Here is a 22,905-nt window from a genome sequence, read left to right as displayed (position 1 = left end):
CCCCAACTTAGAACTTCAGAGTCCTCACTAAAGTGTAAAAATAAAATAGAACCCGGGCAGGGAATAAGACCGTGCATGGTGCTAGTACGATCAAACAATGCCCTGCAAAATATAATAACCAAAAGAACATGCAAGCAAGAATACACTGTAGCACAAAAGACATATATTAGTCAAAAGCACCATGGTCATTTCATTCATATCCCAATCAATACAATGTAGTGCAAGCATAAGAGCAACTACAAAACATGGTGGACTCGTGCAAGAGTAAGAAAGAAAATGACCTAATGCCGCAGAGGCATATTACAAGACCCAATATTATGTGACACAACTGTATTGATTTTAGTTAGAATCAGAGTCAGAATCCGATTCAGATGAAATCATCAATGGTTTGGCCAATGTTGCATCATGAGCGTCTGTTTCCCATAGTTACTGAAGCAGGTGGGGAGAGAGTGGAGGTCGAGCCCATCGTGGCTAAAGAGCCTGGAGTGTCCTTAGTTGGTTAGGCATTGTTTGTGGCAAGAGGGACTGATATGATTGAAAGGGATATGGCCATGGTTATGGGTCGGGTATAGGAGCCAAAGGTTCTACGGGGGAAGGGTCGGAGGCTTCCGATGGTGGTATATATGGCATGGTAGGGTGGAATTTTTGAAATAATAATGGGTGGGGAAACCAAACTACATGGAGATCGATGGAGGGTTGTTCCAAAAATGGTGGCATCATAGAGTAGGATGCACCTTCTGGTCATGGGGTCAAACCTCATTGTGAAATCTACTGTAGATGCTGGCAGGGTGCCCGTACCATGTACACTCTTTCTTCTAGTGCCTCCAAACTCTGCCGACCCTCTGATGAAGAGCCTTATTATGGTAATGCTCCAAGTTGTCGCCTCTTAGAAGCTAGTTGAGATGATGCATGAGGGGGTACCGGAGATGAATAAGAAGAAGAAGACATTTCAAAGGGAGTGCTTTTTGCTCCAGCGGTGAGGCGAGAAGAAGGTGACAATGCTAGCCTATGATGAGAATGCGGGAGATGAAGAGTCGGAATCAACCAAATTTTAAACAATCTCTCGATGATTTCGCCCAGGGCACACCTAGCTCAATGCCAGTTGCGGACCTAGTCAACCCTCTCAGTATTCTTCATGCTCATAATAACTTAGGGGCTAGACTAGGTCGCCCTTCACTTGTGATGGTCGCATACTTGGTCACAACCCGCACTTATCCTAAAACCTATTCTGAAGACTCTAACTTCTGGCTAGTCTATTCTAACTACCTTACGAACTTAAAAAGAAAATAAAAACTGTTGGGTTGCATCTCAAAAGCACTAAGTTTACCGTCTTCAGCAAGACACCTATCAAGTTGCTTCATAAAAGCGCTAAGTTTATCGTCTTCAGCCAAACACTTTGAAGCTTATTTTGAGCTCATCCTGGTTCCCAGCTAACATTGGTTTCTCTCGTCTCTTCCTCACACTCAAGATTGCATACCCCCAACTTAGTTTTAGATTTGGGGTCGTAATTATGTTTTAGCATAGATTAATCAAAAGGATCCTCAAATTTTGCATGGGTCGGGCTGTCAAGCTGCAGTGTAATTTCCCAAGGGTGTTTCCATAGCATTGAAGGAGTTGCTTGCCTAACAATTTTGTCACTCACGTCTTCGTCCATAGCTTGGACAATGTTCAAAGGATGTAGGGAAACCTTAATTATGTTCATCCTATGTTTCTTGTGGCCCCAAAAGATATCCATAATCCCCGTCCTACATTGAATGCAGGCATTAACCGTGGCTAGGAATGGTTGTCCCAAAATGACAGGGATCGGGTTAGTGGAAGTCCCCATGTCCAAAATGATGAAATCAACAGGGTAATGGAAATATCCCACCTTGACTACCACTCCTTCCACCACACCCCGAGGTTGTTTAAGAGATCGATCAGCAAGGCATATGGAAACCGAGGTGGGTTACAACACTCCTAGGTTAAGTTTCTGATAGGCCGAGTATGAATGAATGTTCACACTTGCTCCTAAATCTAGAACGACCCCATTAATGGTGTGATTACCAATTACACATGAGATAATAGATGAGTTGGGGTCTTTAAGTTTAGGAACAAGGTGCTTTAGTATTATAGAACTCATATGCTCAGTATGCTTAAGTAAACCATCCATGCGCCCCCTTGGTTCTATCTCTTGCATTGACAAGTCCTTAAGGAATTTTGTAAACGCATGTGATTGCTTAATGTCATCGAGGATAGGCTTATCCATTCATACTTGTTTAAACATATCCCATATGGACTCGATGGAAGCCTATTTTCTAAATATAGAGGGTGCAAGTGGGGCTATTGGATGTGTCACTGAGTAGCCATGAAAAGCCCTATGGGGGGGCGAAGTGAGATGTGGTTCTTCTGGTGATGGGTGTGAGACTTAATGGTCTGTGTACCCTACTAGAGGAAGAGAGAGTGCATGAGTCCGCGTTGGGTACTTCTAGTTTTTAATTCAGGGTCTCCCCCATGCTCAGTTGCTCCTCGCCTTGTTTGGTTATCAGCCTACTACTTTGAAATGTGGTTACTACCTGGGCCTACTCAAAGTATGATGAGTGGCCAATGTCCGGTTCACATTCTACCCCATATTGTCCCTTAGGATTGACTATAGGTTGACTTAGCAGCTTGCCTTCATCTCTACGACTCAAAGTGGCAGCTAGTTGTCCTAAAGCGGTTTCTAGCTTTGTAATGGATTAGGAGTGAGAGTGAAAGAGTTTCCAATCCACTTGGCAATAAGCTTCAATGTTATTAAGGGACCTCAGCACCATCTGTTGAAATGTATCATACTTGGGTTGTGAAAGAGATGGCTGCAGGGTGGTTGAAAATATAGGGGCTAAATCTAGATGACTTTGGAGATTTTGGTATAGGCGTGGGGGCAAATCATTCGACGCTTGTGGAGGTCTTTGAGATTGAAAACTCAGAGCTTGTGGTGGCCACGAGAAGTTGAGGTGTTTCCACCCAGGGTTGTATGTGTTGGAATATGGGTCATTAGAGAGTTTATCATACCAGTTGTGGGTGACCTTTACTTCCTCATGCACAATCTCAGGTTGGGAGTGCATGTGTGGGAAATTATAACAAGTGTGGGAAGGGTTAGAACAGATTGCACATATCTTTACACACGCTATTATTTACGCTCCTAAGGACAAGAATTGATATAACTTTTTGGATATAGCATGCAGTGCCGAAGCTAAGTCCTAGTTCATAACCAACTTGTAAACCCCCATAGATTTAGAAGTTGATGGGTTAGGTAGTCTATGGGTGGCAGCCATATGTTATACCGAGAGCTTTCAGCTAGATTTTCAAAGAGAAACCAGGCCTCGTTCTCGTGCTTAGTGAGGAAAGTATCTCCACACGATGCGTCAACCATGGACTTATCTCTCTCAGCTAACCCTTTATAGAAAGTTTGGACTAATTGCCACTTATGATCTAGTGATGTGGACATTTATGGAGTAGGTCCCTAAAGCACTCCCAAGTCTAGAAAAAAAGTTCCCCATCCATCTATGAGAAACTTGTAATGGCTCTTCGAAGTTGGTTAGTCTTCCCAATTGGGAAGTACTTTTTAAAAAATTCATGCTGCATGGTGGCCCGGTTGGTTACCTAGTTCGATTCTAAGGATGTCAACCAATATTTGGCCTTGTCCTTCAAGAAGAATGGGGAAAGCCTAAGATGGAGAGCATCATCACTAAAATTAGGGACGTGGATGGTGGAAAAAATTTCCAAGAACTCATTCAGATGCTAATAAGGATTTCAGTAGAGTTCCTATGAAAGTTGGGCAGCATCGAGATGATTGAAGTCTTAATCTAAAATTGTGCCGCCTGGACATACGAGAACCGAATGTAAGATGGCGATGTGTATGCATTAGGTACAAAGTAGTCCCTAAGAGGTCAAAAGTTTTGCTCTCCCATAATAGGTAGGTGAGGAGCATGGGGTTCCGAGATTTGTTCAGCAGAAACTAGCGGGTCATTTTCAACCATTGCTTTTAGTTTCGGTGACTCAGCCTTCTATGGGCTAGAGATAAGTTTTCTAAGGGACCTACGGGATTTTTCAATCTCTAGATCTATGGGAATTATCTCTGGTTCCAAAGAATGCAGTCCAAACATACACACTTTTAAGCACAAAGATTCAGACTTCACAAATAGAAAATAAAATAAAATAAAATAAAATAAAGAAAGTGAAAATAAAAGGAGAGCAAATCAAAAGAACAAGGTTGTAATACTCTAAAATGGAAGTTGGCTTATAACCATAGCCAAGTCCCTGGCAACGGCGCCAAAATTTGTTAGGCTCACCAAGGTTTGGGTTCTTAACTACAAAAAATAATATTTATAAACCTAACTATCCCAAGTTCTGTAGAAAGTGGGTAAGTCGGTTATCGATCCACAGAGACTTGAAGCGCAGTTATTAGACTACTTTCAATTTAGTTTATTATAGCCTTGTTATAAAAAAGAAGTAAAAGATGGTACTTTTCAATGGTTGAAATCAAACCAACTACTTGAAAGCAATGAAATAAAAGCAAGTAAATTTATACTACTAGAAAGCAAGTAAATTTCTATGTTACCCTACTCCTAAAAAGCGATGCTGAGGTCTGAATTAGACACAGGATGCCATGCCTCTAACTGTGCTCCTTTAGACTTCGATAGAAGTATTAACTCAAGTGGGCCAAAGTGGGAGAGGGTCAATCAAGGGCACAGGGTAGCAAGGGTGCACCAACCGTCCAGAGCACGGTTGGGAACCGGAGTATACCCTGTCTCAATGATAACGATTACCTCCATGGTTCCATAGCCAACTACTTCCCTTTGACGAATACGTAGTAGTGCTTATCCTTATCTGCAATCTTTCATTAAACACAACAAGTAAAGGGAAAGCAATAAATCAAAAGCAGTAAAGGAGAAAGCAGGTAGAAAGATCATCCCTTTTGTATTAAAAAAAATTTGTCACTAATGCCAAAAGGTACAAGAGAGTGTTCGTGTAATACACATAGATAGCACACGAACGTCACCGATTGTCACAGGCCATTGAACACTTCATGCATACACCGAAACAGGAATTGAAATCTATGCTACTCCTAATCTAACTTGGCTCTTAATGACATCTTAAATCTGTCACTAACCTAAGAGAGACCAAAGAGGAACCTAGAGCTTGTGTTCGTAGAAAATATTTATAGGCTCTATGGTTTACAATATTTGTTCTACAACTTAGGAAGGTTTGCAGAAGATCTTGCGCAGCAGATCATCACTGTCGACCAAGTTGCGCCTTTGTCATTCTTGTGTGCACCCTAGTTGAGACTCACAAGAAGTCAAGGATTCGAATCTTCAATGTCTTTGACTTTGTCGGGCCTCAGGGTCTTGATGGTCGAGACTTGCAGTATCTCGATCTTCAAGAAATCTCAGTATCTCGACATAGTTGCCCTTGAAGGTCTGTTAGCTTTACTGTAATCCGAAGAGTGGGGTGAATTGGTATTTTAAAATTTATCCCCTAGATCAATCCACTAACAACAATATTACACAAGCTTAAGGTCAATCTAATGCGTATAAAATAAATCAGTATATATTGTTAGCAGAAATTAAACTATACTAGAAATTTAACCAAGTATGCACAATAAAGCAGTAAAGAGCATAGCACCAAAATGTTACCAAGGTTCAGCAAACTGCCTACGTCCCCGCCTTGGCTAAAAAGCACAAGGATTACACTATATGCTCACTTAGCGGGTGGAGCAGCACCTAAAACAACCAGATCAATTAGCACAGAGTTGACCTCAACCTTTACGTACAATCCTTCTCGAGTTGGATTACCGCCCCCTCAAGCCATGCCTAGAATACAACAATATTTCTCAATAATAAACTTGGTACAGTGATTATGCTTCTCAATCAAGCAGATATGTACCAAATGTAATCAATCAACCACACATCAACAGTAAAGGAAATTGTAAGCTCAGTGATGTGATTTTGTGCAAGCAAACACTTAGCAAAGTACAATAAAAAAATGCTCAAGAGTGTTCTAACAAACTATTTCTTTGAAACACTGTATAAAAAATCTCAATAATGGATTAGGGTTTCAAAGAGGCTGCAAACAATATTCAAACTAACTCAAAATATTTTCCTCAATGAAATAAGCACAAGAGTTGTTTGAAGAATACAACTTGTAAAATATTTTGCACACAAAAATTATAGTTATAGGAATCTTGCAATAATAATGCAAAGATCCTCAAGCTATTGAGTTTTTCCAACACAAGATTTATCAAATTTAAATCTATGGGAAAACTCTTTACCTAACTCTCCAAAATAAACAATAATCAACAACCAAAGTATTGAGAGTACTAAGAAATCTATAATAAAGCAATAGCACAATAAGAACTCTCAAAATACTAGGATTAAGCAAAGGAATGAGTGTATGAGAAGCTTTGAAGAAGAATGGGTAAAATGAGCCTTTTGAGTTTGAGAGGATTTTTGGCTAATGATTTCTCTAATCTTATGCTAATCTTCACAAATTATATAGAAGTAGCCCAAATTATAATCGTTAAGGACTTATAGGGCATTATTAGAATTGTTTAAAAACCATTTTAAAAAAATAACTCTGTTTTCTAATTTTAACCACAATAAAAAATAAACAACCCGAGAGTTTTCTGGTGGCTGAACCATGGTTCGGTTGGCCGAACAGACTCAGTTCAAAAAGTTGCTTTTGATCCTTCGGGTGCCAAAATCAGGGCTTGGTTTGCTAAACCAGGGTGATTTTCATTATGTCCGCATTTTGGTCGCCTGGTCTATAATTAGGTTAACCGAACTTATGTGTTCAGTCGCCCAAGGCTGTTTTGAACGTAAATGTTCGGTTGGCTGAGTTGGTGAAAAGGGTTAGCTCAGCAGTTTGGTCGACCGTGGATGATATGTGACATTTAGTTTGGTTTGTCGAACTCAGGTCAACATGTTGACCGGTCCACGGTTCCGGCGCTTGAGGTGTTTTGAACACTACGGCTTTGGTCGCCCAACCTCTCACAATTTTGCTTATTTAGTTCAATTCATTTCAATTCTTTCCCCTGATAATGTAAGTGATTATGAGGACTGTTTTGTGCATTTGTGTAAGGACCTAAGGTATGTGAGCTTACAATAAACCTATATGCATGATATGCAAAGATTATAGCAGACCTTTTTCCTATAATTACTATTACAGACCCGAATTGAATAATGATATAATTTACAACATAAAATAATCTTTAGGGTCTTTAGGCTTTACTTCACGTGCCATCAATTTATCTGCCAATATAAACCTGCATATAAACTAGATAGCCATCAAATACTTGAGTATTTGTTATTATCAAAACTAGGTGTGACCTATGAGGTCAACAAGGTCTCTTGGTTGAACACTTCGTCGAGACTCTCTGTAATGCCCCAAACCCACCAAGTGGAGCCCGAAGGTTACGTGTTTCATTCACCTGTTTCCGATACCATAAACTACAATCACGCAGCGAAAATAAAAAACAATCTCAATTTAAATACCAGAGTTTATCTATAAATCCCAAATAAAACAACATCATCCATCTATTTATATCACTTCCCAGTATTTAAAACAAGAACTATACATAAATTGTTCTTACAATCACCCCAAAATTTACCAAACATACTACCTTACCCGGAGTTCTAAGCTCGATCATTTAAAGGATGTAAAATTGTAATCATTCGCTAGGGTGAGACACATCTCAGTAAGGATGAATAAACCATGACTGTGTGTGGCAGAGAGTTTAATAATTATAAAATATAATCATTTTCTATTCAACATCAGTAGATGAAGCACATATAGATTACACTCACATATACATAATTATTTTTAGTGATAGTTCCTGAGAATAGGGAAGATTACCCACCCATACAAGTAGTTTCTCTCTGCTCTAATACCAATATCAGGGCACTCACCTTACTCAGTAAGCTCTCGGGTTATGTATATAGGCAAAGTCTCCAAGAATAGGGAAGAATACCCGCCCATACAAGTAACTTCCCTTTGCTCTGGTACCAGACAAAAAAATACTAGGGCACTCGCCTTTCTCAGCAAGCCCTCGAGTGGAGAGTTTTACTTTACCATAAATACTTATGTAATTAAGTTCACATACATCCATTATAAACCATTTCACTAAGATCCATGTATACAAAAAACCACACACATCCACCTAGGAAATACGGTCCACACAGGACTCATATCCACATAGGATATACCGTCCACACAGGAAATACCATCCACATAGGATTCACATCCACATAGGATTCTACACAAGTTCTTCCCCGCCAACCATCACTGTCACACTTTCACAATGACCTATCCATAGTATATCAGTAGAACAAGCTCGTCAGGTTTGCCAATGTTCTACCCCACTATATAATGGCAATATAATGAACTCCTTAGACCTACCAACATTATATCGTGATTATATCTAGGCAATATAACAAACTACTCAAGCCTGCCAATGTTATATTGTGATACATACGGATAACCACATAAAATGAACCATTTACACCTATTAAAATATTTTGCCACACAGTAATCACAAGTATCCAGTATTTGCAACCAATCTATATTCACAAAAAACTGTATCCACAATCAGCCAATATTCACAAGCAGCTAGTATTTATCACAAATCAATATTCACAATAGCTAGTATTCGCAACTAATTAAATTATGAAAGTTATATTCATGCCGCACAATTTTTCTCGTACATCATATATAATCAAAAATCATTATTTTCCAAATGCATAAACTATTCATAAAATCACACCTAAGTATATAAATTTGTATTATCAAAGTTAACCGGTTCAAACTTAGTAAAACCTACTATAATTAATTCCCCTTACTTGCTTTCTAAAGAAACTGCCTGAAATAAACAGGAAACTTGAAACCCTAGGCTCTAAACTCGGCGAGGAATGGAAACCAACAAGCTACAACACGTACCTTACGTCCGGGAGCGATCACGAACCCCTGAATAGGCTTAGAAATACTCATAATCCCCTAAACCCCCCAAAGACCCGAAACCCAAGTTTAGAGAGAGAAGGAGAAGAGAAATTTTTGAAAAAAAATGAACTAGGATCTATTTATAGGTATTCTATCCCCGAAGAAAATCGTTGATGGTTTTCGTGCAATTGAAAAAGTTGTCAACGGTTTGGTTCTTAAAATGGCCACTAAAGAGAAAACTGTCGACGATTTTTCCGAGAGATCTTCAAAACGTCGACGGTTTAGTGCTGAACCAAACCATCTTCTTCTTTTTCTTATTTTTCCTTTACTTTATTTATTTCCCTTTTCTTTTTATTCATTTTTATTTTATTTTTCTGGTTCGGGTTACTACATTCTTCCATCTTACAAAATTTCATCATCGAAATTCGTTAATCCATCATTTTTCATAACTTGAAAGCTAACAAACCACATTTACACAGTTCAATTTATTCTAACATATGAACCATTGACTCTCTTAAAATCAAACATGACTATCGCTTATGCAAACGTAAACATGTTACCTGCACCTTTAGCATGGCCCCCCTTTATCGAGGTAAGCACATAGACACGCGCTGGGCCACCGCCGCCGTGAGGTACCGGGTTGTTCCTCCTATTCTGATCAGAAGCAGGTGCATTGCTCAGTGGGTCAAGAAAATCACGAGCTATGTGACCATATCTACCACACCTATAGCACACGATATTCCCACCTCAGCATTCCCCCCATTGCCTCTGATTACATTTGGCACAAAGGGGGCGGGATGAATTCTCCCGGTAGTCTCGATCAGCCCTATCTGACCTTTGACCTCCAATATCTTGATCTCACCTCCAAGAATCTTGTCGGACCTCGGTCTATGAACTAGAAGGTATTGATCTCTTTTTCAGATTCACTTTTGCCTCACTTTCCTGTATATTGGCCTCAACTACCATGACTTTGTCCACCAGCTCAGAGAAACTCTAAGTCAACATTGCCACCACTTGAGTGCATATCCCCTGCCTCAGTCCTTTCTCAAACATCTAGGCTTTCAACAGCTCGTCCAAGATTATGTGTGGAGTGAAGAGTGATAACTGCACAAACTTGGTCACACACTATTGCGCAGTCATGGACCCCTGAGTCAAATGTAGGAATTCCTCTGCTTTAGCTGTCTGGGTGGCAGCGGGGAAATACCAGCCAAAGAAAACCTCCCTAAAGTGACTCTAGGTGATGACTACAAGTCGTAGTCACTACTCCTCTACGAGCTTCACTGCCCTCCACCACTGCTTGGCCTCCCCAACCAGTTTAAATTTGGCATATTGTACCCTCTACTCCTCAGTACAGTGTAGAATAGTCAGGAGTTCTTCTATCTCCTGAATCCAATCCTCAGCTATGATCGAGTCTGCACCTCCTTCAAAAGTCGAAGGACTCATCTGGGTGAACTTTTGGAAAGTACAGCCCCAATCACCCAGTGGCTGATCCTGCTCTCTCCGAGCTTCTTTATTAGCCTGACGTACTATGCTACGCAGCACTGTTGAGGCATCAATGTGATCCTCATTGGAGGTATCCACATGTTTATCTCCTCTAATGTCAATGTCCTTCCCTCTAGGATCCATCCTGAAGACAAGATAGAAACAAACTTAGAATCTCCTTATTTATCATAATTGAAACAAGTTTAAAACGAAAAATTACTATAGCATAGATGTTCTAACCCACAATTCGTTCATACCATCTTACTAGAAAACCATAACATCAACACGATAAACATACTCAATCGACCTAACGTTCCAACTTATGTGCCCAAGTTCCAATCTCTCAACTCAGAAATGAAACTATTAATGGATTTACCATAGTTTTCCAAAAATCACCATTCATGGAAAAATATAGAAGACCATCAAAGGATCTCTGTCTCCAAGTTTCCTGACCATTATTCCACCTAACCTACCCACTCTTATCCTTATCCTAATTCGAACCTATACTCTGGTATTAATCATCCTTAAAGACTACAGAACCATTAGGCTTTGATACCATCTGTAACACCTTGAACCTGTTAAGTGGGGCCCGAAGGTTATGTGTTTCATTCACCTATTTTCTAATACGATAAACTACAATCACGTAGTGGAAATAAATAACAATCTCAATTTAAATATCAGAGTTTATCTATAAATCCCAAATAAAACAATAGCATCCATTTGTTTATATTACATCCCAGTATTTAAAACAAAAACTATATATATAGTGTTCTTACTGTCGCGACGTCCCGGGAGCGCGTGTGCCCCGGGCGGCGAAATTAAAAATCAATTTAATATTTTCAAGAAAAATATGGTGTAGGAGTCGCCACTAACCTTTAGTGCGGTTAGAACACATGATTACTACCCCGTTAGGGGTAGAATCGGTCTACATTACCAAAGTTGGGGTCGGGAGTTCGGTTACGCGAGGGGAAGGTACGAGCACCCCCTATGCGCCCGTTCTTACGAACGGTACCTAATTAATTTAAAATTATCCCTAAGTTAATCTAATAATTCTTTAAATTACTCCTTTTTATGAATTTATAAATACATGAAAAAAATAAATAAATAAAATAATAAATAAATAAATAAAGATAATATATATACATATATATTCCCTCAGAGCTTAGGGTACGTGATGACCGAAGGCTCATACCCCCGCAATAAAATCATAGGGAACTATGTACACGAAAATAAATAATAAAATAAAATAATAAGAGTAAATATCATAATACATAATACCAAATTTGAACATACCCGAGAAACAAAAATATAAAGAATATTTGATATTAATAATAATAATAAAGAGTAATAACAATAGTAACAATAATGAAACATTATACTATAATAATATTCATGCACTAATAATACCATATTAATATTGCAAGCTATACAGTAATAATAACATACAATGATATCATAATGATACTACATAAAATAATTAAAGAATAATAATTATATACTAATAGTAATTTCACATGATAATAACACTACCTTAGAATATGAATATGTACGTAAATAAATGACCTGTGCTCTTATATATTGTAATAGTAATACGTAAATCAAATATATATAGGTACACTAATAGTAATAATAACATTTATTTTAACACACACACACACACACACACACACACACACACATATATATATATATATATATACCGGTATAAAAATAATAATGTAAAATAATACTACATATCTAAAAACATATATATGTGTATGAATATAATAATAAAGATGATAATTACAGCAATACTAATACTAATAATGATAATAAGCATATTTTAGTAATACCAAACCTACCTTAATATTAACACATAATTAATGAATACACGTACAATATGGAAATAATTAAAGAAATAAATTAATCATGTAATTAACACGTAAATTATGCAATTTGGAAACAAATCAAGTGGAATTATGGGAACAGTTCAAATTACAATATATTATACAAATATATATATGTACAATATGGAAACATGTGATAATTATGAAACATAGCAAAAATCTAAGATTGAAATACAATAATAATACAAGCTAATATACAATCAAATGTGCAGTCAATAGTAATGTAAATATCCAAATAAATGCATGAGGCAATCATTATAATAAATACACAAACTATACAATTAAATGACAATATAAATATGCCAATAAAATAAAGGCAATGACAATAATACATATGCAAATTAAATATACAATTAAAATATGCAATCAATAGTAACATAAATATAAATATATAAGGTAATAATAATAATCACATAAATATGAAAAAATATATAATAAAATAAATATGCAACATAATAATATGAAAAATAAATATACAACAAGATAAGCACACAATACAATAATATGATAAATATGCAAAAATAAATATACAATAAAATAAACATGCATCGCAACAATATAACTATGCAAAATAAATACACAATAAAACAAGCATGATAATATTAACATGGCAACGATATTAAAGTATACAACAATAACAATAGATACCATTATTAATTAAATGCTAAAAAAAATGTATTAATATACACACATACATAGCATAGAAATAAATTTTACCTAAATATTACAACATATAATATATCAACATACACATTTACACCGCCTAGATATAAACATTTAACCAATTAATATATATACATATATATATATATATATATATATATATAAAATAAAAGCCTAAACATGAAACCTACATATTACAAATAAATAAATAAAAATCCTTAAATATTACACATGCCTGCATAAATAGAAAAATAAAAAATAAAAACAAAAATGTTAATTTTCAATACAAGACAAGACCAGAAAAGAAAATTAAAAAAAATATATAAAAATAAATAAATCAGAAATTGTATGCCTGTGCGTTTGTGTGCGTGTGTGCAGAGGCTTACAGGGGGAGGTCGCTGGGGCTGCACCGCCAGGAGGCCGGAAGAGATGGGCGGGAGCTCTGCGGGATCTCACCAGGAGCAAGGTGGAGAGGCCTCGTCGGGGATGACGATGGCCTGTTGCTGTCGGCCGCTGCTACTGGCGGCGAGAAGAGGGGAAAGCTGGTACTGTGGCCCGTGCGCGGAGGGTGGTGCTGTTTCGACGGCGGTGGTCTGTTGAAGAGGGGCGTCCGGGGCTGCTGGAAGAGGAGATGTGCTCGGTTCGGAGAAGAGTTAGTGCAGGGGGAAGCTTGCCGTGCTGACTGGTAGGAGGTCTCCGAATCTGTGCCGGAGAACAACTATGCCACGGCTGGTCTACGTATGGGCTTGGGGTTAATTGCAGCAGGGTCTTTGGGTGGTTGCCGGAGATGAGGTTGTGGCTGGAGAAACCATGAAGGATAAGGTGGCTCTGGTCTGGCCGTGGGGAACCGCAGTGGTTGTGGGTGGTCACGGGTGGCTCGGGTCGGGATGGTGGAGGTTGCAGATGAGGATGGAAGAAGAAGAAGGAGAAGAAGAGGCTCCGGCTTGGTTGTGTTTGCAGCGCCGCCGTGGGGAGAGAGAGCCCGAGAGAGAGACAGCGAGAGATTTTTTTATTAGTTTGTTTTTCCTCCACCCTTGGCCTCTGTCGGTGCCCTTCTTCTTATAAAATTTTTTTTGAAAAAAACCCTAAAAACATTTCCTTTTTGGTTTATGATATTTTTCTTTTTTTTTTTGGAAATAATATATATTGCTATTATGTAAATAAGGAAATAATAATAATAATAATAATAATAATAATAATAATAATAATAATAAGGTAAAAATAATAATAATAAAATAATAATAATAATAGTAATAATAAAGATAAATAAATAAATAAATAAAATAATAGTAATAATAGTAATAATACTGATAATAATAATAATTAAAAATAATGTCAATAATAATGAAAATAATTAATAATAATAATAATAAACAATATAAATAAAAATAAAAATAAAAGTAATAATAATAATATTAATGAAAAAAAATAATAATAATAATAGTAATAAATAAAATAATAGTAATAATAGTAATAATAAAGGTAAAAATACTGATAATAATAATAATTAAAAATAATGTCAATAATAATGAAAATAATTAATAATAATAATAATAAACAATATAAATAAAAATAAAAATAAAAGTAATAATAATATTAATGAAAAAAAATAATAATAATAATAGTAATAAATAAAATAATAGTAATAATAGTAATAAAAATACTAATAAAAATTAAAAATAATAATGAAAATAATGAATAATAATAATAATAAAATAGACGTAAAAAATAAAAATAAAAGTAATATTAATAACACTAATGAAAAATAATAATAATAATAAAGAAAATAATAATAATAATAATAATAATAATAATAATAATAATAATAATAAGATTAGTGAAAATTAATAATAATAATAATAATAATAAGAATAAATAAAATAATAATAATAATAACAAAATAACAATAATAATAATAATAGTAATACATATATTGGGCCTAGGTAAAAATGGGGTGTCTACACTTACAATCACCCCAAAATTTACCAAACATACTACCTTGCCTAGAGTTCTAAGCTCGATCATTTAAAGGACCTTAAAATGTAATCATTCACTAGGGTGAGACACATCTCAGTAAGGAAGAATAAACCATGACTGTGTGTAGCAGAGAGTTTAATAATTACAAAATATAATCATTTGCTACTCAACATGAATAGAGGAAGCACATATAGATTACACTCACACATACATAATTATTTTTAATGATAGTTCCCGAGAATAGAGAAGATTACCTGTCTATACAAGTAACTTTCTTTTACTCTAATACCAATACCAAGGTACTCACCTTACTTAGTAAGCCCTCGGATTACGTATATAGGCAAAGTCTCCGAGAATAGGGAAGAATACCCGCCCATAAAAGTAGCTTCCCTATACTTCAGTACTAGACTGAAAATTATCAGAGCACTCACCTTTCTCAGCAAGCCTTCGGGTGGAGAGTTTTACTTTGCCATAAATACTTATGTAATTAAGTTCACATACATCCATTATAAACCATTTCACTGAGATCCATGTATACAAATAACCACACACATCCACACAAGAAATACCATCCACATAGGACTTATATCCACACAGGAAATATAGTCCATAAAGGAAATACCATTCACACAGGACTCACATCTACACAGGATTCTGTACAAGTTCTTCTCCGCCAACCATCACTGTCACACTTTCATAATGACCTATCCATAGTATATCAATAGAACAACCTCCTTAGGCCTGCCAATGTTCTACCTCAATATATAATGACAATATAAGGAACTCCTCAGGCCTGCCAACATTATATCATGATTATATCTAGGCAATATAACGAACTCCGTAGGCCTGCCAACGTTATATTGTGATACACACGAATAACCGCACAAAATGACCCATTCACACATATCAAAGTATTCACCACACAATAATCACAAGTAGCCAGTATTCGCAACCAACCTATGTTTACAAATAAACTATATCCACAATCAGCCAATATTCACAAGCAGTTAGTATTTATCACCAATTAGTATTCACAACAACTAGTATTCGCAACCAGTTAAATATGAAAGTTATATTCATGCCACACAAATTTTCCCATACATGATATATAATCAAAAATCATTATTTTCCAAATGCCTAAACCGTTTAGAAAATCATACCTAAGTATATAAATTTGTATAATTGGAATTAAACATTTCGAACTTAGTAAAACTTGCTATAATTAATTCCCCTTACCTACTTTCTAAAGAAAATGCTTGAAATAAAAAGGAAACTTGAAACCCTAGGCTCCAAACCTACTGATGAACAGAAACCGATGAGCTACAACACGAACCTTACGTCCGAGAGCAATCACAAACCCCCGAATAGGATTAGATATGCTTGCAATGCCCTAAAACCCCCTAAAGACCTGAAACCCTAACTAAGAGAGTGAAGAGGAAGAGAAATTTATGAAAAAAAAAAGAACTAGGATCTATATATAGGTATTCTATCCCCGAAGAAAACTGTCGACAGTTTGGTTCTTAAAATTCCTGCTGAAGAGAAAATCGTCGATGATTCTTTTGAGAGATCTTCAAACTATCAATGGTTTGGTGCTGAACCAAACCATCTTCTTCTTTTTCTTATTTTTCCTTTCCTTTATTTATTTCCCTTTTCTTTTTATTCATTTTTATTTTATTTTTCAAGTTCGGGTTACTACATTCTCGGTACTTATGAATTTTAGTTCCCTCTCAGCATCTCGACGTGGTCGCCCCAGCGGGTCACTTGGTCGAGCACTTGGTCATATCTTACACCATTAAAATCTTAGTCTGAATCTTAGAGTTTGCAGTAGAAGACTAAGTTGCCCCTGTGGTTTGCTAGTCACGCCACATGGTCAAGCATTATCTTTTTGTCCATGTATGATTTGACGCTTCTGGATCTTGGTTGAGCGTTTGGATTCGAGCTTTGAATCCTCCAAATTCTCCTTGGCTTCTTGTAATGCCCAATTCCATGATTTTAACATGTTTTTCCTAGAAAGACAAATAAACCTTGCATAGCTCTGAACAATGATAACTCTGAGTAAATATATAATAAAATGAGGATAAGCACAGGTAAATGAGGGTCTAAAATTATTTATTTTAGGGACTCATCAAGAGCCTTATCAAGGCTACCTCATTTTACTCCTTATTTGTCATCATCAAAAAGGGGGACATTGTTGGTCTAACAAGACTTAGTCTCGTTTTGATGATAACAAAGTAAGGTATTCTAATTGTGCTTTCAAGTAAAATTTCACGTATTATCTTCCTTCAAGCATAATGATTAAACTTGGTAAAGATTGGATGAAGTTCAACTTAAATTCACAAGTCATGAAGAAAACAAGTACATTGAAGTATTGACAAAGCTTGGACAAAGTTAAAGCTTCTACACATGAAGACTTATGATTTATTGTTGTTTAGATATTTTGAAAGTCTTATGTAAGTACTCTTAAACTTCAAATTTGTTTATAAAGCTCTTAGGAATAAATATTGGACTTAGAGATTTGTTTACAAATCTGGAAAATATTTTTACAAGTCTAGAATTCTTTTCAAAGTAATACTAACAAGTTTTGGAATAAAAAATATGGAAAACAGTGAGTTATAGAGTGTTTAGGCACTTGAGTAAATTTCTTAGTCAACTGAATTGTTACTACCAGTTCAAAGAAATCGTAACAATGCTAGTACAGGCGACTGAATGGAATTCAGGTCACCCAAACAGGGGTCAAGCGACTGAACTCATGGGTTTAGGTGACTTAATTACTGTTGCCTATTCTGGAGCACATACTTTAAATGGTTCAGGTGACTAAAGTCTGTGTTTAAAACTTATGAACCGCGCGATTTCTTTCCTAATTTACAAGATATGGTTTCAAAACTTAAGGAAAATGGTAAGATTTCTTCCTAAGCTATATAAGGATTATTATATATGCATTAGGGCACCAATACACACTGATATAGATTCATTATACATTGATTCATACTCTGAAAAGCTATTGTGCGCATTCCTTAAAGCCCTAAATAGATTTCTAATTCTTTCTTTTGAATTCTCATTGTACAAATTAGAATACCCTTGATTTCTTAGTGAGCTTCATTGCAAATTGCTGTTTAGAGTATATAGTAATTTTATCTTTGTACAAAAACTGCTCTACTGTGAGAGTTTTTTGATTATACGCACAATTGTAATGCTATTTTGCAAACTAACGACTCGAGGATAGAGTTATTGCCTAGCGAGAGGGTGTTCTTGCTATAGAGGGGTATCCACCTTCCAACGGAGAGAGGGAACTCCACCTATTGAATGGAGAGAGTAAGGAAAATCCTCACAGCAAGTTGCTTGGGGTAAGAACGAAGGTGGGAAGCTGAACCTTGTAAAAAATCCTTGTGTTCACCGTCTTTGCTTAACTCTCTTTAATTTCTGTACTAATTAACTGCTGTGTATGTTTTAAGTTTATTGGAAAAATATGTTGAATACTGAGATTTGATTGGGATCACTTTGAATAATTAAATTGGTTTGCTAATGCTTTGTATGGTTTAAGTTTCCAATTGAAAATCAGATAATTGTTGAAACTTTGAATTGAATTTGATTGGTTGAGGTAAAGTTATTTTTGTGGTTTGATTGGTCAAGCATAAGAAGCCTACTTGCTTATGTTATATTGTTGAATCTTGTTTTAAATAAATACTTGTTCATTGTCTAAATTCAGATTGGATATTTAAAACTGCTGAAGGTAAAATTCAGATTATGTTTATCAAATTACATATATACTTAGGATTGCTTATTGGAAAAGCCATTCACTGATTAGTTATTGTGCGGTGATTGAGATTGTTAAGAAATGTTTAAAATAAATCAAGCTTCTGCGTAATTAAAATTTAAATATCCAATTCACCCCATTTTGGGACTACCCGAGGTCTACAATAGCGCATGTTGTGGTAGGGCCTATTTGTTGGAAGTCCATGGAACAGTCTCAAGTTGCACTTTCAACACTTGAGTCGAAGTACTTGGTAGCAGTTGAGGCTACCAAGGTAGCATTGTGGTTTAAATGATCGTTCAAGGAGCTGGGTATTCAGCTAGGTGGAGTTCCTATTACCACAGACAAGTTCAAGCATCGCTTGGACTTGGTTTATGTCTCTAGGTGCTAGACATAAGGCAGTTCCAATCTATTGTCTCGGGTGGACAAGCGGGGTTATGCTTTCGGATTTCTCCTAAGCGGTGAATATTCGTCAAGGTGGAGATTGTTGGAGATGTGGCTCATATTTGAGTGGAACACATGCACCGGGGAAGTGAAGTAATGTGAAGAACAAGGAAGCTGGTTACAAGAGATAATCGTCGAAGGTTTAGTCGATGGTAGGCTCGACGGTTTCAGTCTGCAGTAGGCATAGTTCTCGGTATCTTTCTGTCGATGGTTTGCCTAAAACCGTCAATAGTTTTGTTCGGCATGGAACACAGATTTTGAATCCAGAGATCAATAGATTGGGAGATTTCAAAGGATTTTCCTCTGGGGATTACTACATAAGTGTTTTAGTTGTATTCTAAGTTTTCTGTACGTATAGAGTTAGAATATAAACCATATTTTGTAACCCGTGATGTAGGCTTCACATAAGACAATGAAAGTCAGTCGTTTGCTCTCGTGGACGTAGGCAAATTGCCGAACCACGTAAATTTCTTGTGTCATTGATTTTATTGCTTTCCATTATTCTCATTGTAGTTGAGTGATTGTTTCCGTATATTCATCGTTGAGTGCTTGCATTACTTGTTCCGGATTGTTTCAAGTTGCGAGGTTTCCGCTGCACATTCGTATCAACAACAAATTTAATTATATTAGAAGATGGATTCATATCCAATTTTTTTTGGGCACAAGCTTGATCATGAATAATGGATGTTTGAGTTAGGAATGGATCGTCCAAACACAATCCAAAATTTGTTGATATTTCTCGACCGCAAAAATTATTGAAGAGCGAAGACTAGATCGATATTGATGTATGCCTTCTCTCTCAATTCTTTTTACTTGTTCTTTTCTTCTTTCCAGGTGCCCCTTAAGAAATGTCATAGAAGGTATTTATAGATCAAAACTAAAATTGGATGAGCTCATTAAAATAATTAGTCTTAAATTTATTTAATTTTGACTAATCAAATTAATTGTAGACATTTATATATTTTTTAATATCTACAAATGATTATAATAATGGACTATAACCAAATTTATTTTGACTAATTAAATTAAATATAGATACTTGTGTGTGTATATATATATCAATGTCTACAGTACAATTCACATATAATATGTATGACTTAATTTTTTGTGGGTCAGAATTAAAATTAACCGTCTTATATTTACCTTCATGAATGCTCTCTTGTTCATTTTCTCCCAAGAAGTGACAAGATCTTCATTTAACACCCTTCTTCTCTTCCACTATTTCTATTTCATCTGCCCTACCAATTCTTCCCTTCTTCACAAGGAGTCATTGCTGGCACGTAATTATAAATTTGAAGAAGAAGAAGAAGAAGAAGAAGAAGAAAGAAGGCTCAATTGAATATTGAGATACAGGGAATTAATAAGAAGCCCAAAAATTCAATTAATTTCCATACGAATATTTATACATATATTTGTGCGTGGGTATATGTACACAAGTACTACACAAAATTTAATTAACATTAATCAATGGACATGCTAATTAATTAATTAACTAAAATAGCTAATAGGGCCGAGGAAAAGCAGAGGGGGAGTTAATTTGGGAGAGGGTAAGGGTGGTCATCATGGTTTCGGGGGGTGAGGACATGGAATCCCTATGAACCTGGGTGCTCGTTCCCCTGGCATCACCACCATCAACCTCTGCTGCTGCTCTCCTAAATATTCATTCTCATCATCATCTCCGCCCCCCTGCTTCTTCCGTAACAATCAGTCATCCAAGTCAAACAAATCCCAACCCACGTACAGTTAAGACAACTATTTTATTAATTAATTTGAATTACAGAGACAGAGAGAGAGAGAGAAAGAGAGTACCAGGTGGTGCATGGTTGTGGGAAGAACAGCGAGGGGGATGGGCGGTGGTTGGGGCGCAGGGGAGTTGGGATGAGGAGAATGGGAGAGGAGGAGGAGGGGGAGGAGGGAGCGGAGGCGGTGCCAGTGGTAGCAACAGGAGATGAGGCCGCTGGTGCCGAACAGAACCAGCAGCAGCAGCGCCGTGGCTAGAGGAAACCCAATGGTTGGCGTTGACGCCGATTCATCATTATTATTATCCATATCCGCCGATATATCGATGGAAAAGGAAATTCAGCTTTGGTAGGAGGCAGGCGGCAGACGATTAATTAATTGGAGTGATGAGTTATGCGTCGCGTGGGCACTGGGCAATGGGAATTTATTGTGGGTGGGGCGGATGGGTGGTGGCGACCTGCGCGCTGTGCGTCCGTGCCGTGCGTGTTGGATACGGCACTCCTGCTTGGCCTGGGGTGCGCCCTTTCTCCTTTCTCCAATTCTTTGTTTATTTTATTTCTTCTTTTAATAGTTTGCAAAACCGCACATTGAACTCCACATAGAAGGCAATTCGTCTCCCATTTCATATTTCATTCCATTTCTATTGAAATTTGAATATGAGATTGATCTATAATATGAAACTATTGTATATATATTTTTGTAAATATATTAAGTTTAATAGGTTAGTTACAATTAATTATATAAGAAATTAAGTTAAAGCGAATAGTAATGTGTGAAGTATAACATTTTATGAGTACATATATTAAATTTATGACTTATATTAATAAGGAAGCCTGCACGGTGAAGACAACATGGTGTGAAAATAAACAAGAAAACTAAGAAGCTGGGCTTTAGGATGCTTTAGTGAATATATCGACGGTTTGCTTTTTGTCTAAAAACATCGCAACAACAGCCGACGATTATCTTGGTTTTTATCGTCGGTTTTGTTTCTGTCTGAAATCGTCGATGGTTTGCCATGTAACTGTCGATTGGAAATCGTCGATGCTTTCCAATTTGTTAAGTTAGTTATCTGTTTTCAGTGTTAGTCTTTTTGTTAGTTAGTAGTTAATTGGTTTGTTAGTTATCATTTTATGTGTATATATACGAGGTCTGCTGATGTACATGTATGTATGCAAGAAATAATACAAGTTGGAGATTCATTTTTTCTCTCCAAGATTCTGGTTTTCCTTCTTTGTTCCTTGCAATATATGTTTTCCTTCATTCTGACGTGGTATTAGAGCAAAGTTCTTTTCTTTTGATTGAATATTTTTCCAACCCATATTTTCTTCATCATGGAAAAAGCCTTGGTTCAATCTTAGTTTCTTAGGCTTTAAATGCTGAGAACTACTATACATGGAGTAGATCAATGTTGACAGCTCTCAATGCCAAGAACAAGATGGGTTTTGTGGATGGAACATTTTCTCAGCCTGAAGATTAGTTTGATCCATTGTACATTCTATGGTTCCATTGCAACAACATGGTCCTTTCATGAATCTTGAATTCTCTTACACGAGGAATTGCTGCTAGTGTTATCAGCACTTCGATTACTAAAGAAGTTTGGAGGAATCTGAAAATCAGATTCACACAAGGTAATGGCCCCAATTTATTTCAACTCAAGAAATATCTTGCTTCATTAGTTCAAGATTGATCTTTTGTTAGTTCTTATTATACGAAGTTGAAAGCTGTATGGGATGAATTTTCTACCGTGAAACCAATGCCTAGCTGTTCTCGTAATTCGGGATGTTATTGTGGAGCTTTAAAAATAGTGATTGATCGAGCAACATCAAAAGAAATATGTTGTTCAATTTTTTATGGGTCTTAATGATTCTTTTACACATATTCGAGGGCAAATTATGCTCTTGGATCCAATGTCATCCATTGATAGAGTTCTATCTCTCACTTCAGAAGAATAAAAGCAAAAAAAGGTGGTGGGATTGAAACTGCTGCTTTATTCAGCAAAAATGTTCTTGGAAC

General features: G+C 36.4%; 1 protein-coding gene and 1 non-coding gene across 5 annotated transcripts; one reads left to right on the top strand and one right to left on the bottom strand.

Annotated features, from left to right (window-relative positions):
* Window positions 1-3,445: 3,445 nt before the first annotated feature.
* On the top strand, window positions 3,446-3,551 carry LOC131163203 (small nucleolar RNA R71). Its single transcript, XR_009138980.1, has one exon. It is a non-coding gene; the product is annotated as a small nucleolar RNA R71 (small nucleolar RNA).
* A 3,607-nt stretch (window positions 3,552-7,158) lies between these two features.
* Window positions 7,159-21,345, bottom strand: LOC131161922 (uncharacterized protein At5g65660-like). Of its 4 annotated transcripts, none has more exons than XM_058117952.1 (2): window positions 20,962-21,339; window positions 7,159-7,444 (listed from the first exon to the last, which is right to left on the bottom strand). In XM_058117952.1, the coding sequence occupies exons 1-2, from the start codon at window positions 21,199-21,201 to the stop codon at window positions 7,352-7,354; spliced, it is 333 nt and encodes a 110-aa protein (XP_057973935.1). In that variant the 5' UTR covers window positions 21,202-21,339; the 3' UTR covers window positions 7,159-7,351. The 4 variants fall into 4 exon arrangements, with proteins under 4 accessions (XP_057973935.1, XP_057973931.1, XP_057973932.1 ...); XM_058117948.1 differs by lacking the exon at window positions 7,159-7,444 and adding an exon at window positions 20,510-20,844 and having other exon boundaries at window positions 20,962-21,345; XM_058117949.1 differs by lacking the exon at window positions 7,159-7,444 and adding an exon at window positions 20,510-20,841.
* Between the last annotated feature and the right edge of the window lie 1,560 nt (window positions 21,346-22,905).

This window comes from Malania oleifera, chromosome 8 (genome assembly GCF_029873635.1).
Source record: "Malania oleifera isolate guangnan ecotype guangnan chromosome 8, ASM2987363v1, whole genome shotgun sequence".
NCBI classification, from domain to species: Eukaryota; Viridiplantae; Streptophyta; class Magnoliopsida; order Santalales; family Ximeniaceae; genus Malania; species Malania oleifera.
This window is presented reverse-complemented; position numbering and strand designations above follow the sequence as displayed.